General features: G+C 39.7%; 1 protein-coding gene across 2 annotated transcripts in view; it reads left to right on the forward strand.

The window, feature by feature from the left end:
* Window positions 1–10,882: 10,882 nt before the first annotated feature.
* The window catches only part of LOC132838050 (signaling threshold-regulating transmembrane adapter 1-like), an 8,237-nt gene continuing 3,223 nt past the window's right edge, over window positions 10,883–15,896 (forward strand). For both annotated transcript variants that reach the window (XM_060858155.1, XM_060858156.1), the window contains exons 1-5: window positions 10,883–11,018; window positions 11,268–11,384; window positions 11,488–11,524; window positions 12,441–12,514; window positions 12,686–12,717. In XM_060858155.1, the coding sequence (XP_060714138.1) occupies window positions 10,967–11,018; window positions 11,268–11,384; window positions 11,488–11,524; window positions 12,441–12,514; window positions 12,686–12,717 (312 nt within the window). In that variant the 5' untranslated portion in view covers window positions 10,883–10,966. The remainder of the gene's footprint in view (window positions 11,019–11,267; window positions 11,385–11,487; window positions 11,525–12,440; window positions 12,515–12,685; window positions 12,718–15,896) is intronic.

Here is a 15,896-nt window from a genome sequence, read left to right on the forward strand (position 1 = left end):
CTATCTGCAGCAGAGTTAGAGAGAACTGCTGTGGGTGAGTCGTTTCTTTTGCAGCTCTGTGCTAAGAGTTATAAAATATTGGTGTCATGTTCAAATATTAGACGATGCATGTAAGGGATTGCACACAGTGGACGCTGGTTGATTTTTGGAGTGTTTTCTGTTTATATTTCTTGGAATTTTGATCATTTTATTTCTGTTTGCGTGATTGCACTAATATTTTAATGTGCGCCATTGTCCCATGTGCTCTCTAACCACATGAAATGTTTCTTAAATAGATGGAGCTGTAGATCATCTCAATGACTCACTATTCTCTCATTTTTACTGCTTTGTGTGCAGGTAATTGTTTATTATATAGCATTTACTTTGTTTTGCAAATGTTTATTGCAAACTGCTATGCTGTATTAATGTTCAAATAATTTTATTCAATGTTATTCATATTCTTAATTAATGTTAAATGCACTATACGATCACAACATTTAAATTTAAGAAGAAAGGAAAAAAAATCAAAGCCATGTTGTATAATTTCTTGGAAAAAAAATTACAATTCAGAATTTTTATTTATTTTTATTTGTCTTGTTAAATACATTTTGAGTAAATTGTTAGTTATATTGAAAGCAGAGTTAGAGAGAACTGCTGTGGATGGAGCTGTAGATCATCTCAATGACTCACTATTCTCTCATTTTTACTGCTTTGTGTGCAGAAAATAAACTGAATATCATCCACATCCTGAGTGTGTGTGCTTGTGAAGAGTGGGTCAGACTGGGCCAGATTAGACCAAAGGTCACATTGGTGCCGTGACCCGGATATCAATAAAGGTGGTCGAAGATCATCCCAACTTCGGACCGGCGGACCTGTCGTCATTCTTCACTGCACAGATCCTTAAGCTAAGCTTTTATTAGTTATTGTTGGACTTTAAAAAAAAACAAAAAAAAAAAAAAAACACTTTTGAATGGGCACTCGAGTGGTTTGATATTTTATTGTCCAGGTATCACAGTTGTATGTTATAGTATACACATTTTTTTTTCTCTTATTTTACCATTTCTGTACTCTTATTACTTGATTATGGAAAACACAAGGTTGCCTGGATCTCAGTATGTGAGCAGTCCGGTTAGTGTTGGTCGAGGGAGAGGTCTACTGGTGACACCAATTCCTTTCCCAGATATTGGCGCTAGCTCTAATATTGGTGCTGCTATCAACGGTATGGGGTTAGAAGCGAATGTATTTCTTGAGCCAAATACTAACGTAAACCCTGTTAATGTGAATTGCAGTTCTGAAACTACACAGCCAATTAGTACATCAACTCCAGTTCTTACCAGCGACATGATGAGCCAGATGGGTAATATAGTGCAGCAAGTAGGCCTTCAATTGGCAGATAGTATCCTCGCACATTTGAATTTGCATACTAGAAATAGAAATAACCACAATAGTAGATACACACCTGAGCAGTGCTCCATGCCTAGTACATCACAGATTCAAGTAGTGCGTCAGAGGGACGTTAAAGATCCTCCTACTTTCAGAGGTGACAAATCTGACACTGTTACTCTCGATGAGTGGGTGGAGCTCATGAAGAATTTCTTAAAAAAGGGGTTGCTGCCTACTGAAGAGCAGGGTGAAGAAATTTTAATCCACTTGAGAGGCAAAGCCAAAGATGTTGTTAAAGTGGGGATGCTGTCTAGCGGATTGGATATCAGAACAAATCCTGATGCAATCTACACCCTACTACGGAAGCATTTCAGTTGTCAACAGTATTGTCCTGTTCCTTTGCAAGATTTCTACACTACCCTTCCAGAACCTCAGGAGGATCCCTTCGATTACTGGTTACGCCTGAACCATACTGCCGACATCACAGCTGAGTGTCTGAAACAACAGGGAAAGGTACTAGATAACCAACTGATCGAAGTCACACGCATGTTCATTAGGAATTGTCCAAACTCAGATCTAGCATTGACATTTCGTTCGAAAACCATTGACAAATGGACAGCTCATGAAGTGCAAGAGATCCTGAACGAGTATCATTCAGAGAAAAATCTCAGAGCTACTGGGCAAGGAAATAGACAGATTGAATGTGGGAATAGAGTCACTATAAATGAGATGCGTATAAGTCCCGGCCCAGACCCAGTGAAAGCTGAACAGGATTCACTTCAGTCAAAACAGTCAGAAAACATGGCTCTGGAAAAAGTGATCGGTATGTTGGAGAGAGTTCTGATGAGTAATAGTAGTAATGCCCAGTCGAGCAAGGACTATAGAAAGAGAAGAACCATGCCTAGCATTCCAGGCTTGAATGATACACCATGCTTAGTGTGCAAGGACATCGCACATTCTGCTTTTACTCACTGTAAAGATAAAAGGCTCTGTTTCCAGTGTTTTTCGCCTGAACATCCCAGAGTCCGGTGTCTGATGGAAAGGAAGAATGCATCCTCAGTCAACCAGCAGTCAAACTAATTGATCTACGTGTGAGGGAGGATCACGTAGATCTTGAGAGTGAATCTCCCAACTCCAGTTTTGAAGATTATGAATCAGTATGTCACATGTTTAGTGATGTAACTTCAGACAATACAGTCATCCTTCAAGGTTTTCAGAAAGTTCCAAAAGCTGATAGTTTGTTTTACGCATCTGTTTCAGTTGAAAAGGATCTCATACTTAAAGCTTTAATTGATAGTGGATCAATGGCATGTACTATTAGCGAGTCCGCTATAGAAAAGGTGCTGAAAAGTATCCCAGACATGACAAGCCAGTCAGCAGAAGATATTGTCATTGTTGGTTGTGGTGGCCATTGTGTTGCCCCTACTGCAGTCTATGATCTTAAAGCTACAGTGTATGGCTGCTCCATGATAATTCCTGCTTTAGTTGTACCTGGGCAGACCGAAGAAATGATTTTGGGCACAAATGTCATAAAGAGACTTCTGATGCAACTGAGAGAAACTGACGGTTACTGGAGGCTCATGTCTAAGTCAAGTAACAATGAGAGTGATGAGTGCTGTATGTTTCTGTCTCTTTTCTCAAATGCTGAAAGATGGAGAGGTGAATCCATACCAAAAAAAGTCGGTACTGTAAAGTTACAAAGGAGTGTGACGTTAGAGCCACAAACAGAACATCTGGTTTGGGGTAAGCTACCTCAGTCTTCTGTCTTGTCAGTGGGCAGCACTGTTATTGTGGAACCGACCGAATCCAGATCAAGACCAAGACAAATACTGGTCGGGAGGGTTATAACACCGCTATGGGGAGATGGTTCTATCCCCTTAAAAGTCATCAACCCCACTAATCACCGAGTTGTGTTGAGGAGAAATGCGAAAATAGCTGACGTGTCACCTTGTATTGCTGTGCAAGATTTACCGCTGCCGAAACAGATTCAGTCAAATTTGCAGTGTACCGAGGAATCCTCACCATCTAGATCCAGTGAAGAGATGAAGCGTGTCTTGAGTGATTTGAACCTTGGCGATCTTGACGTGGAATCATGTGAAGTTTCAACTCACTGGAAAGATAAGCTGTTGCAAATTATTGAGAAGTATGACTCAGTTTTCTCAAGAGACAAAATGGACTGCGGAGAGGCTAAAGGCTTTGTCCATCGTATTAACCTCACTGATGACAGACCCTTCCGTTTTCCATACAGGCGTATACCACCAAGCCAGTATGCCAAACTAAGGACAGCATTAAATGAGATGGAGGAAAAAGGAATCATTCGCAAGTCACATAGTGACTATGCTTCCCCGCTCGTACTAGTTTGGAAAAAGAATGGAGATCTCAGAATCTGCACTGATTTTAGGTGGTTAAACGCAAGGACTGTCAGGGACGCCTACCCTTTACCACACCAGTCTGATGTATTAGCTGCATTAGGAGGCAACACCTTTTTCTCAACCATGGATCTTACCTCAGGGTATTATAATGTCCCTCTAGAAGAAGAACACAAAAAGTACACTGCATTCTCTTCCCCATTTGGACTTCATGAATATAATAGGCTTCCCCAGGGTCTTTCTAATAGCCCAGCCACTTTCATGAGAATGATGATGTCTATCTTTGGAGATGAAAATTTCAGCAGCGTTCTCTGTTACCTTGATGATTTGATGGTGTTTGCCCCCTCTGAGTCAGTAGCCCTCAAACGTCTTGAATTGGTTCTCTTGAGGTTGTCGCATCACAACCTAAAGTTGGCTCCAAAGAAATGTTGTTTCTTGAGACGTTCTGTGAAATTCCTTGGCCACATTGTATGTGAAGAAGGGATTAAGACTGACCCTAGTAAAGTTGAGGCAATTAACAGTATTCAGGCTTCTGATCTGATGGAACCTGATGGAAAAACACCATGCCAGAAAAAGATCAGATCCTTTCTTGGAATGGTCCTATATTATCAGCATTTTATTGAAGGATGTTCTGCAAAAGCAAAGCCTCTATTCAAGTTGACATCAGGTTCAGTAAAACAGTCTCCTGCCACAAAAGGACGCAAGCCAAGAAAGAAAGTTAGTTACCTCAAACTTTCCCCAGCTGACTGGACGGTTGATTGTGAAGAAGCTTTGCACACCCTAAAACTAGAATTAACGAAAAATGTAACACTAGCTCACCCAGACTTTGACCGACCTTTCGTTTTGGCTGTCGATGCATCTTTCGATGGAGTGGGAGCTGTATTCTCGCAGGTTCTGGAGGGTGAAGAGATTGCCAGACCTGTAGCCTTCGCAAGTAGAACTCTGTCTCGCTCACAAATGAACTATCCAGCTTACAGATTAGAGTTCTTTGCCTTAAAGTGGGCTATCTGCGAAAAGTTTAGCCATTGGCTGAGAGGATGGCACTTTACAGCATGGACCGACAATAATCCTCTAACATATATTCTGACAAAACCTCGACTTGATGCATGCGAGCAGCGATGGGTGGCAAAACTTGCTTCTTACAATTTTGATCTGAAGTATGTCCCAGGAACGAAAAATATTGTCGCGGATGCTCTGAGTCGTGAGCCATTTGTCCAGTCTTGCATAAGTCATCGCCTTATCACTGAACCGTACTTATCCCTTCTGAAGGATGTCCGTGGCGTAGTTGACAACACTGTTCAAGGTGCTTTCAAGTACACTAGTAATCAGCAGGTGGTGCAGAGGGATGGCAAAGGTTCTTGTGACTCTACCAGTGTTGGACTCTTGCCTTCAGGTTCTTCTGGGAGCCAGGAAGTTTCTGCAGTGTTGGCAGCACACACTACTGGGGGTTTGAGTGAAGTATTAGGGACAGTGCCAGCCATCTCACAACCTCAACAGTTTAGTCCTCCTTTGCAACACAGCAATATCGTGCTTGAACAGGAAAGAGACAGTGCCTTGTGTCGGGTTTTGTACTATATTGAAAGATGTCAGAAACCATCTAAGAAAGAACAATCAAAGGAATCCACAAGTGTGCGGAAATTGGTGAAACACCGTGATAAACTGGTTGTCTGTAATGGCGTGCTTTATAAGGTGAAAAGAGATCCAAAGTTGAACAAGAAACTCTACCTGTTTGTGGTACCCGTCTCATTGAAAACGCAAGTTCTCCATGGAATCCATGATGCCGCAGGACATCAAGGACGTAGTAGAACACTGTCACTTGCGAGACAACGATTCTTCTGGATTGGAATGAAAAAAGATATTGATGATTATGTGAAGAATTGTCATCGGTGTGTGGTTGGTAAAACCTCAGAGCCCAATTCTTGTGCCCCATTAGGGAGCATCCGAACATCAGAACCGCTTGAGTTGGTTTGCATCGACTTTTGGTCAGCAGAAGTCAAAGAAGGAAAGTCGGTAGACGTACTGGTTGTGACGGATCATTTTACAAAAATGGCCCATGCATTTCCATGCCAAAATCAGTCAGCCAAACAGGTTGCGAAAAGACTCTGGAATGACTTCTTTCTGGTCTATGGATTCCCCAAAAGAATTCATTCTGACCAGGGGGCTAATTTTGAGAGCAAGCTTATCAGGGAACTATTGACCATGGCAGGTGTAGACAAATCACACACAACACCATAACACCCCATGGGTAACGGCAATGCTGAGAGGTTCAATAGGACTCTTGGAAACATGATCAGGACATTGCCTCCTAAAGTTAAATCAAAATGGCCACAGATACTACAGCAACTCACTTTCTGTTACAACTGCACAGAACATGAGACAACAGGTTTTGCGCCATTCTTTCTTATGTTTGGCAGAGTTCCTCGTCTCCCAATTGATGTCCTGTTTCAAAATGTGCTTCTTAATGAAGATGTGGTGGACTACAAAGATTTTGTGTCCAAGCTGAAGAAAGACTTGCGTGAAGCAGCACACATTGCAAGGATGCACACACTGAAAGAACAGGAACGGCATGGCAGACTTTACAACAGAAAGGTGAAAGGCTGTCCACTGGCTGTTGGAGACAGAGTGTTGGTTGCGAACAGAGGCGAAAAAGGTAGAAGAAAAGTTTCTGACAAATGGGAGTCATCTCCATATGAAGTCACTGAGGTGTATCCTGATATCAATGTTTACAAGATTCGAGAAATCAACTCTGACAAAGTGAGGATAGTCCATAGAAATCTTTTGTTATCTGTGAACTTCCTACCAGTTGATGAACACCAGGAATCAGATCAAAATGATGTGAATGATGAAATTGATCTTCAGGAAAACAAAGTTGATCGTGATGACAGAACTGCAAACTGGATATTAAGTAATACTGATGGTTTTGATAAGGAGGATGAATGTACAAACTGTACAGACTCACCTGACGTGTCAGATTGTGTGTCAGAGATACTGGACTTGGCAAGCACTGATGCTGGGAACCAGCAGAACAGAAATGATGCCAAAGTGACAAGTGATGTTGATCTGCCAGAAGTAGGAGGTCAAGACTTTAACTCAACTCAGGGAGAACAAGTCAAGGATGAAGCTATCCATGATGAGGGGTCTGTGGTTTGCACACAGCCAAGGCAGGCAGAGGCTGCAGTAACTCGCACTAGACTTGGCAGAGTCATTAAGCCTACTAAAAGACTGATTTATGACATGAACAAACAACACATAGACAGTTCAGACTCTACAGTGAGTTCTTTTGTTTATCTATTTAGAAGCGTTTTCACTTAGTGTTACAGTGTAAAGTGTTTGTCATACAAAGTTGAGAACACGGAAACGAACTGATATAGAGATTGAAATTCGATCGAGTTATTACATGATGGAATTTTTGAGGTGTAACAGGCATCTCTTTAGTCTACTTTCAGACTGGGGTTAGGCGCCTCCCTTGTCTCTAGGTACTTCTTATTGAAGAATCTTTTGATTGACAGATAATCATACTCGTTGAGTTTTTATTCTCTTCTTTATTCATTGACCACATGAGGTGGGAGTTCCATACCCTTTTTTTTTCTATCTTTCTTCACTGTTGTTTTAATTCTTGTTGTTGTTTGCCCACATTAAGCAGGATTTAAGGGGGGTGTATGTAACGGGATGAATATTACAGAGGGTTCTTTGGATAAATCCTGCTGTAATGTGATAATACATCCTATTGGACGCGCCGGTGGCGCTATTGCGCGCTGAGTTTGAACTATCTGCAGCAGAGTTAGAGAGAACTGCTGTGGGTGAGTCGTTTCTTTTGCAGCTCTGTGCTAAGAGTTATAAAATATTGGTGTCATGTTCAAATATTAGACGATGCATGTAAGGGATTGCACACAGTGGACGCTGGTTGATTTTTGGAGTGTTTTCTGTTTATATTTCTTGGAATTTTGATCATTTTATTTCTGTTTGCGTGATTGCACTAATATTTTAATGTGCGCCATTGTCCCATGTGCTCTCTAACCACATGAAATGTTTCTTAAATAGATGGAGCTGTAGATCATCTCAATGACTCACTATTCTCTCATTTTTACTGCTTTGTGTGCAGGTAATTGTTTATTATATAGCATTTACTTTGTTTTGCAAATGTTTATTGCAAACTGCTATGCTGTATTAATGTTCAAATAATTTTATTCAATGTTATTCATATTCTTAATTAATGTTAAATGCACTATACGATCACAACATTTAAATTTAAGAAGAAAGGAAAAAAAATCAAAGCCATGTTGTATAATTTCTTGGAAAAAAAATTACAATTCAGAATTTTTATTTATTTTTATTTGTCTTGTTAAATACATTTTGAGTAAATTGTTAGTTATATTGAAAGCAGAGTTAGAGAGAACTGCTGTGGATGGAGCTGTAGATCATCTCAATGACTCACTATTCTCTCATTTTTACTGCTTTGTGTGCAGAAAATAAACTGAATATCATCCACATCCTGAGTGTGTGTGCTTGTGAAGAGTGGGTCAGACTGGGCCAGATTAGACCAAAGGTCACATATAGATTATATAGATTATATAGAATATATAGATTATATAGAATATAGAATAGTCAATAAGAATAGAGCCAGACAGGTTTTCTGGAAAAAAGAGAACTACACTACAGGAGATAGAAAGGAAAGACTACCTCCTCATAACCCTGATAACCTCCTGGTGTGTTATTCATGTGGCAAAGAGGGACATATTTCAAGGGAATGCAAATGTTCCCTTAAGAGAACAGGAGCCAAGACGGATTTAAACCAGTTACAGACTACAGTAAACAGTCTGAGAAAGGAGCTCAAGAATCTGTGTGACTCCTTTCCTGCTGTTTTTCATCGAGCCACACAACAAATTTGGCAAAGTCAGAAAAACAAAATGCATTTTGTTCAGAATGAGCACCATCAGTGTGATGATGTTGTGGTAAAGAATTACCAACCTGAGGGTCCATGGTCTGCTCACTGTGAGAGATCAGGCAGAGATTCACATCACAAGCTGTGCCACAAAAGTGAAAACCAACAACCTGGTTAGAGATCGTTCCACATCGATCCATTAATGTCATAAAAAGCTGATGGCAGTCATATAAGGGCCATGTAAATAATTCATTTGTTGTATGTGTTTGTTATATGTGTCGGTTTGTGTTGTGTTTATTAAAAAAAAGGGGGATAAATTCATTATGTTCTCAAGTGTTTTTCAGATCATAAAGAAATAAAGATGTGGAGATGGACAAGAAAGGCAGCTCTCGTGACAGCATTAAATACAAGAGTGCCCAACGCTGTCCCCAAGTGTTTATCTATAATGGATCCATGTTCTGGTCTTGGTGAACCTTACAGCATGGTCTCCAGACCCAGATGAACAGTGTAACAGAGAGTGTAACAGGAATCTATAAGGTCTTCTTGACAACAGCGTTCCAGAGGTATCACAGTGCTGTTGCAACCAGTTCATCACCTCCTCAGAGAACATCTTCAAGTAAATAATCCCAAGGAACAATTGTTTAAAAGGATTCTAAGCATGGACAATTTGGGAGTATTACAGAAGAATGTATTAAAGTAAAGAAAGGACCTACCAAGGTTTATCACACAGTTACCATCAGGAGAATGGCGAGGATTGGACACAGAACGCTGTGACAAAACTACATTGGTTTTATTTGTGAGTGTGATGCCTTAAATAATCACCCCACACTAACGATGAAGCTTGTGATATCATCCTAGTGCATGTCCACAATAATCTTACACGAGTAATAGTTTTAAACAGGAGAACATGTGTCACTACAACACACAATCTCTTGTCTATCTTTGTTAATGATAACCACATGTTAACACTTTGTCCGATTAACGATACTTTACTTTGTATAATACCAGAGACAGATCGGTTCATAGGAAAATATTACTTTCTGTATGTAAATTTCACCCTACAGACAATGTCATTGAATCCAGAGGAACATCTAGTCTTTGAGGAAGATCCCAGAATGTGATTTTGAGTTACTAAAATATATAATAATATGTTATTACATATGTTAATGTTATGTTAATGTCATTGTCATAATGCAAAGAAAGGATGACCGTAGTGTCAAAGCTCAAAGGATAATGTTTTGACTAAACAAATGCATGGTGGTGATTTGGTTATTGTATAATCTGATCTGATTTGGGATGTAACTTTCTGCTGTGTGTTTCTGCATCTTTCTCTTCTTTGTCAATGCATGATGTCATGTTGTCTGTGTACCATATTGAAACGGCAGATTGCAGATAATTCATTGATCAATGTGGGACGTTCCCGTTGGCTGTGATGGTTTCTGAATGTCTCTGCTCCAAACCCAAGTAATTAAATACACATAACAATTAACACATGAGGAACAAGTGTGCAGAGGCGGGGAGGAAGAGACAGGGGTGGGACAGACACGTGACACAGAACATAAATAAAAGCACGTGGCCAAAGTCCGGGCTGGATCCTGACATAAAGAGGGAAAAACAGTATAAAATGCTTGAGCAGGATTTGTCCTGGGTTCTTACTGACTCTGATGAACAGGGGCGCCCCCCTGTGGCGACCCCTAGTATGAATTTGAATTTGAATGCATAATGAAAATTCACAATAGTTCATGAAGTGAAAAATAAATATATAAATACATAAATAAATAAATAAAATAAAGCACACGCAGCAGCCACCAAAAAGATGAGTGATGATATTGTTACATTAACCACAAACTAAACTAAATATAACACACACTACACTACAAGATTTGCTGTGGCCTCCTCTGGCCACCCTATTAAACGTTTCTGGGGCGCCACTGCTGATGAACACAATGTACTTCATGTCACTGCTACATTGGAATAAACTTCTTGTTCTTCTTGTACTTCATTAAGATCTTTACCTCATCGTTTTATTTTCACACATTTTTTTATTTCTTACAACACACACACACACACACACACACACACACACACAGAGCTTTTTTCTAACATCTTTGTACTATGACATGGATTTCTCACACACACACACACACACACACACACACACACACACATGCTACGTTACCCGACACTCCGTGTGCAGAGCAGCAGATTTCCTCCCGAAAGCCAGATGTGGTTTTGTGCAGACTTTCTTGCTTTGCTGATTAGTTGTCAAGTCGAGCGGAGGTGTTTACATCCTGCACACACTCGCATCCTCAATTTATAACACACACCTTTAACTCACAACACAGCTCAGTGTATGGACATCGTCATTACTGACACTTCAGACATGGTGCATAACTCTACATATGGTGAGTAGGTTCATCAGCGTTATTTGATCCCCAAGAACATCATAGCACAGAGATGACTGATTAATGGTACAGCAAGCATCTCTCTCTCTCTCTCTCTCTCTCTCTCTCTCTCCTGGATAAGGTCATCTTAATCTTGTGATGCTTTCAGGAGAAACTCAGCCCTGATCATCTGTCTTTAACAGTGTATGATATCAGAGCTGTGGGAGAACCGTGTCCTGTTGAACTGATGTGTGTGTGTGTTCTCTGCAGGGTTCTGGGTGTTCCAAGGTTCCTCTGGGCTGTGGGGTGTGTTAGCAGCGATCGCTGTGCTTCTGCTGTTGTCTTTCTGCTGCAACATTTTATGCTGTGTACAAAAACGCCTCACAGGTGAGATCATGCTAATCTGGTAGCCATACGCTTTCATTACAGGTTAGCTACATTAACAAAGTAATGGCAGAGACACTTTGTCTAAATCATTTCTCATCCTCAGCTAAAGGGAAACAGTTTCTACCCCGATTCAGAAGGAGGTAAATTAAAATCCTAATCAAACACACACACACAAACACACACTCACACACACACACAAACACACACACACACACACACACACACACACACACACACACTTAAAACAGATCATGACTTAAGTCTATTCACAGAGGATTAACCCCATTATTAAAACCACATCTAATTCATTGAGAAGAACCTAATTACTATTTAAAGCAAAACAGAAAAAATCTTACAATATCAGTTGGACTTCTGATCGGAAGGTCATGAGTTTGAATCCCAGGTTCACTAAGCTGCAACTGCTGGGCCCCTGAGCAAGGCCCTTAACCCTCATTTGTATAAATTGTAAGTCACTCTGTATGTAAGTGTCTGCTAAATGCTGTAAATGAAGAAAAAGAATTTTTTATTTGTTTATCTTTCATTCTTTATTTTGAAGTCTGGATCTGGTGCCTCATGGCAGATTAAAAAGTTTATTGTGTTTTAAGTACCTTTAGATTTTAGAGACTAAACTTTTAGTGAAAGTAAATAAACTGGACTAAAAATGTAAAATATATATAACTAACATTCATAAAGATAAAAGATAAACATTCATATACCTCTTATACATGTGTGTGTCAGTGTGTGTGTCAGTGTGTCTGAGGGTGTGTTAGTGTGTGTATCAGAGTATGTCAGAGTGTGTCAGAGTGTTTGTCGGTGTGTGTCAGTGTGTGTGTCAGACACACACACACACACACACAGTATGTTTATTGATTTTACATGTGTGTGTCTGTGTCTGTGTGTGTATCAGTGTGTCAGAGTGTTTGTTGGTGTGTGTCAGAGTGTGTGTCAGTGTGTGTCAGTGTGTGTGTCAGAGTGTGTGTCAGTGTGTGTTAGTGTGTGTGTCAGACACACACACACACACACTATGTTTATTGATTTTACATGTGTGTGTGTCAGTGTAAGCCTGAAAAACAGAGAGATGGAGGAGAACCCAATTTACGGCAACATCACCTACACACATACACACAGCGGTAAGAGCCAGGAGTGTGTGTGTGTGTGTGTGTGTGTGTGTGTGTGTGTGTGTGTATTTAGTATTACTAATACTGATGTAATCTAAATATAGTGATACAAATATTTGATTATACAATAGTATAGAAATGCATTTGTGTGTAAAGTGTGTTTTGTGTTGCATTTAAATTCAGATGATAAACAGGAAGTGGAATCTCCAGCCAAGGTAATGTCACATCATCCTCCTTAAAAGTGTTTAGTGTGTGAGTGTTTAGTGTGTGAGTGTTTAGTGTGTGTGTGTTTAGTGTGTGAGTGTTTAGTGTGTGTGTTTAGTGTGTGAGTGTTTAGTGTGTGTGTTTAGTGTGTGAGTGTTTAGTGTGTGTATGTTTAGTGTGTGAGTGTTTAGTGTGTGTGTGGTTAGTGTGTGAATGTTTAGTGTGTGAGTGTTTAGTGTGTGTGTTTAGTGTGCGTGTGTTTAGTGTGTGAGTGTTTAGTGTGTGTGTTTAGTGTGTGTGTTTAGTGTGTGAGTGTTTAGTGAGTGTGTTTAGTGTGTGAGTGTTTAGTGTGTGAGTGTTTAGTGTGTGTGTGTTTAGTGTGTGTATGTTTAGTGTGTGTGTTTAGTGTGTGTGTTTAGTGTGTGTGTGTTTAGTGTGTGAGTGTTTAGTGTGTGAGTGTTTAGTGTGTGGGTTTAGTGTGTGAGTGTTTAGTGTGTGTGTTTAGTGTGTGTGTGTTTAGTGTGTGAGTGTTTAGTGTGTGTGTGTTTAGTGTGTGTGTTTAGTGTGTGAGTGTTTAGTGTGTGTGTTTAGTGTGTGAGTGTTTAGTGTGTGTGTGTTTAGTGTGTGAGTGTTTAGTGTGTGTGTTTAGTGTGTGAGTGCTTAGTGTGTGTATGTTTAGTGTGTGAGTGTTTAGTGTGTGTGGTTAGTGTGTGAGTGTTTAGTGTGTGAGTGTTTAGTGTGTGTGTTTAGTGTGTGTGTGTTTAGTGTGTGAGTGTTTAGTGTGTGTGTTTAGTGTGTGAGTGTTTAGTGTGTGTGTGTTTAGTGTGTGTGTGTTTAGTGTGTGAGTGTTTAGTGTGTGTGTGTTTAGTGTGTGAGTGTTTAGTGTGTGAGTGTTTAGTGTGTGTGTGTGTTTAGTGTGTGAGTGTTTAGTGTGTGAGTGTTTAGTGTGTGAGTGTTTAGTGTGTGTGTGTTTAGTGTGTGTGTGTTTAGTGTGTGTGTGTTTAGTGTGTGAGTGTTTAGTGTGTGTGTGTTTAGTGTGTGTTTAGTGTGTGAGTGTTTAGTGTGTGTGTGTTTAGTGTGTGAGTGTTTAGTGTGTGAGTGTTTAGTGAGTGAATGTTTAGACTGTGACTGTTTAGTGAGTGAGTGTTTCTTGTGTGAGTGTTTTGTGTGTGAGTGTTTAGTGAGTGAATGTTTAGACTGTGACTGTTTAGTGAGTGAGTGTTTCTTGTGTGAGTGTTTAGTGTGCAAGTGTTTAGTGTGCGAGTGTTTAGTGTTTTGTGTGTGAGTGTTTAGTTTGTACGTGTTTAGTAAGTGAGTGCTTAGTGTGTGTGTGTTTAGTGTGTGAGTGTTTAGTGTGTGAGTGTTTAGTGTTTAGTGTGTGAGTGTTTAGTTTGTACGTGTTTAGTAAGTGAGTGCTTAGTGTGTGAGTGTTTAGTGTGTGAGTGTTTAGTGTTTTGTGTGTGAGTGTTTAGTTTTTACGTGTTTAGTAAGTGAGTGCTTAATGTGTGAGTGTTTAGTGTGTGAGTGTTTAGTGTTTAGTGTGTGAGTGTGGGCTGTGGTAGCCTAGTGGTTTTCGGTCTTGGATTACCAATCTGAAGGTTGTGAGTTCAAATCCCCGGGCCCACCAAGCTGCCACTGCTGGGCCCCTGAGCAAGGCCCTTAACCCTCTATTGTTCAGTTGTATAAAATGAGAAAAAATGTTACTTTTCTCATAATGTAATCATACTCAGTATAGTGCATACATCATACTCAGTATAGTGCATACATCATACTCAGTATAGTGCACACATCATACTCAGTGTATAGTGCATACATCATACTCAGTATAGTGCACACATCATACTCAGTATAGTGCACACATCATACTCAGTATAGTGCACACATCATACTCAGTATAGTGCATACATCATACTCAGTATAGTGCATACATCATACTCAGTATAGTGCATACATCATACTCAGTATAGTGCACACATCATACTCAGTATAGTGCATACATCATACTCAGTATAGTGCATACATCATACTCAGTATAGTGCACACATCATACTCAGTATAGTGCACACATCATACTCAGTATAGTGCACACATCATACTCAGTATAGTGCACACATCATACTCAGTATAGTGCACACATCATACTCAGTATAGTGCATACATCATACTCAGTATAGTGCATACATCATACTCAGTATAGTGCATACATCATACTCAGTATAGTGCATACATCATACTCAGTATATAGTGCACACATCATACTCAGTATATAGTGCATACATCATACTCAGTATAGTGCACACATCATACTCACTATAGTGCATACATAATACTCAGTATAGTGCATACATCATACTCAGTATATAGTGCATACATCATACTCAGTATAGTGCACACATCATACTCAGTATAGTGCATACATCATACTCAGTATATAGTGCACACATCATACTCAGTATAGTGCACACATCATACTCAGTATAGTGCATACATCATACTCAGTATAGTGCATACATCATACTCAGTATAGTGCACACATCATACTCAGTATAGTGCATACATCATACTCAGTATAGTGCACACATCATACTCAGTATAGTGCATACATCATACTCAGTATAGTGCATACATCATACTCAGTATAGTGCATACATCATACTCAGTATATAGTGCATACATCATACTCAGTATAGTGCATACATCATACTCAGTATAGTGCACACATCATACTCAGTATAGTGCATACATCATACTCAGTATAGTGCACACATCATACTCAGTATAGTGCATACATCATACTCAGTATATAGTGCATACATCATACTCAGTATAGTGCATACATCATACTCAGTATAGTGCATACATCATACTCAGTATATAGTGCATACATCATACTCAGTATACTGCATACATCATACTCAGTATAGTGCACACATCATACTCAGTATAGTGCACACATCATACTCAGTATAGTGCATACATCATACTCAGTATAGTGCATACATCATACTCAGTATAGTGCATACATCATACTCAGTATAGTGCATACATCATACTCAGTATAGTGCACACATCATACTCAGTATAGTGCATACATCATACTCAGTATAGTGCATACATCGTACTCAGTATATAGTGCATACATCGTACTCAGTATAGTGCACACATCATACTCAGTATAGTGCATACATCA

The sequence above is a fragment of the Tachysurus vachellii genome, chromosome 22 (genome assembly GCF_030014155.1).
Source record: "Tachysurus vachellii isolate PV-2020 chromosome 22, HZAU_Pvac_v1, whole genome shotgun sequence".
Taxonomy (NCBI): Eukaryota; Metazoa; Chordata; class Actinopteri; order Siluriformes; family Bagridae; genus Tachysurus; species Tachysurus vachellii.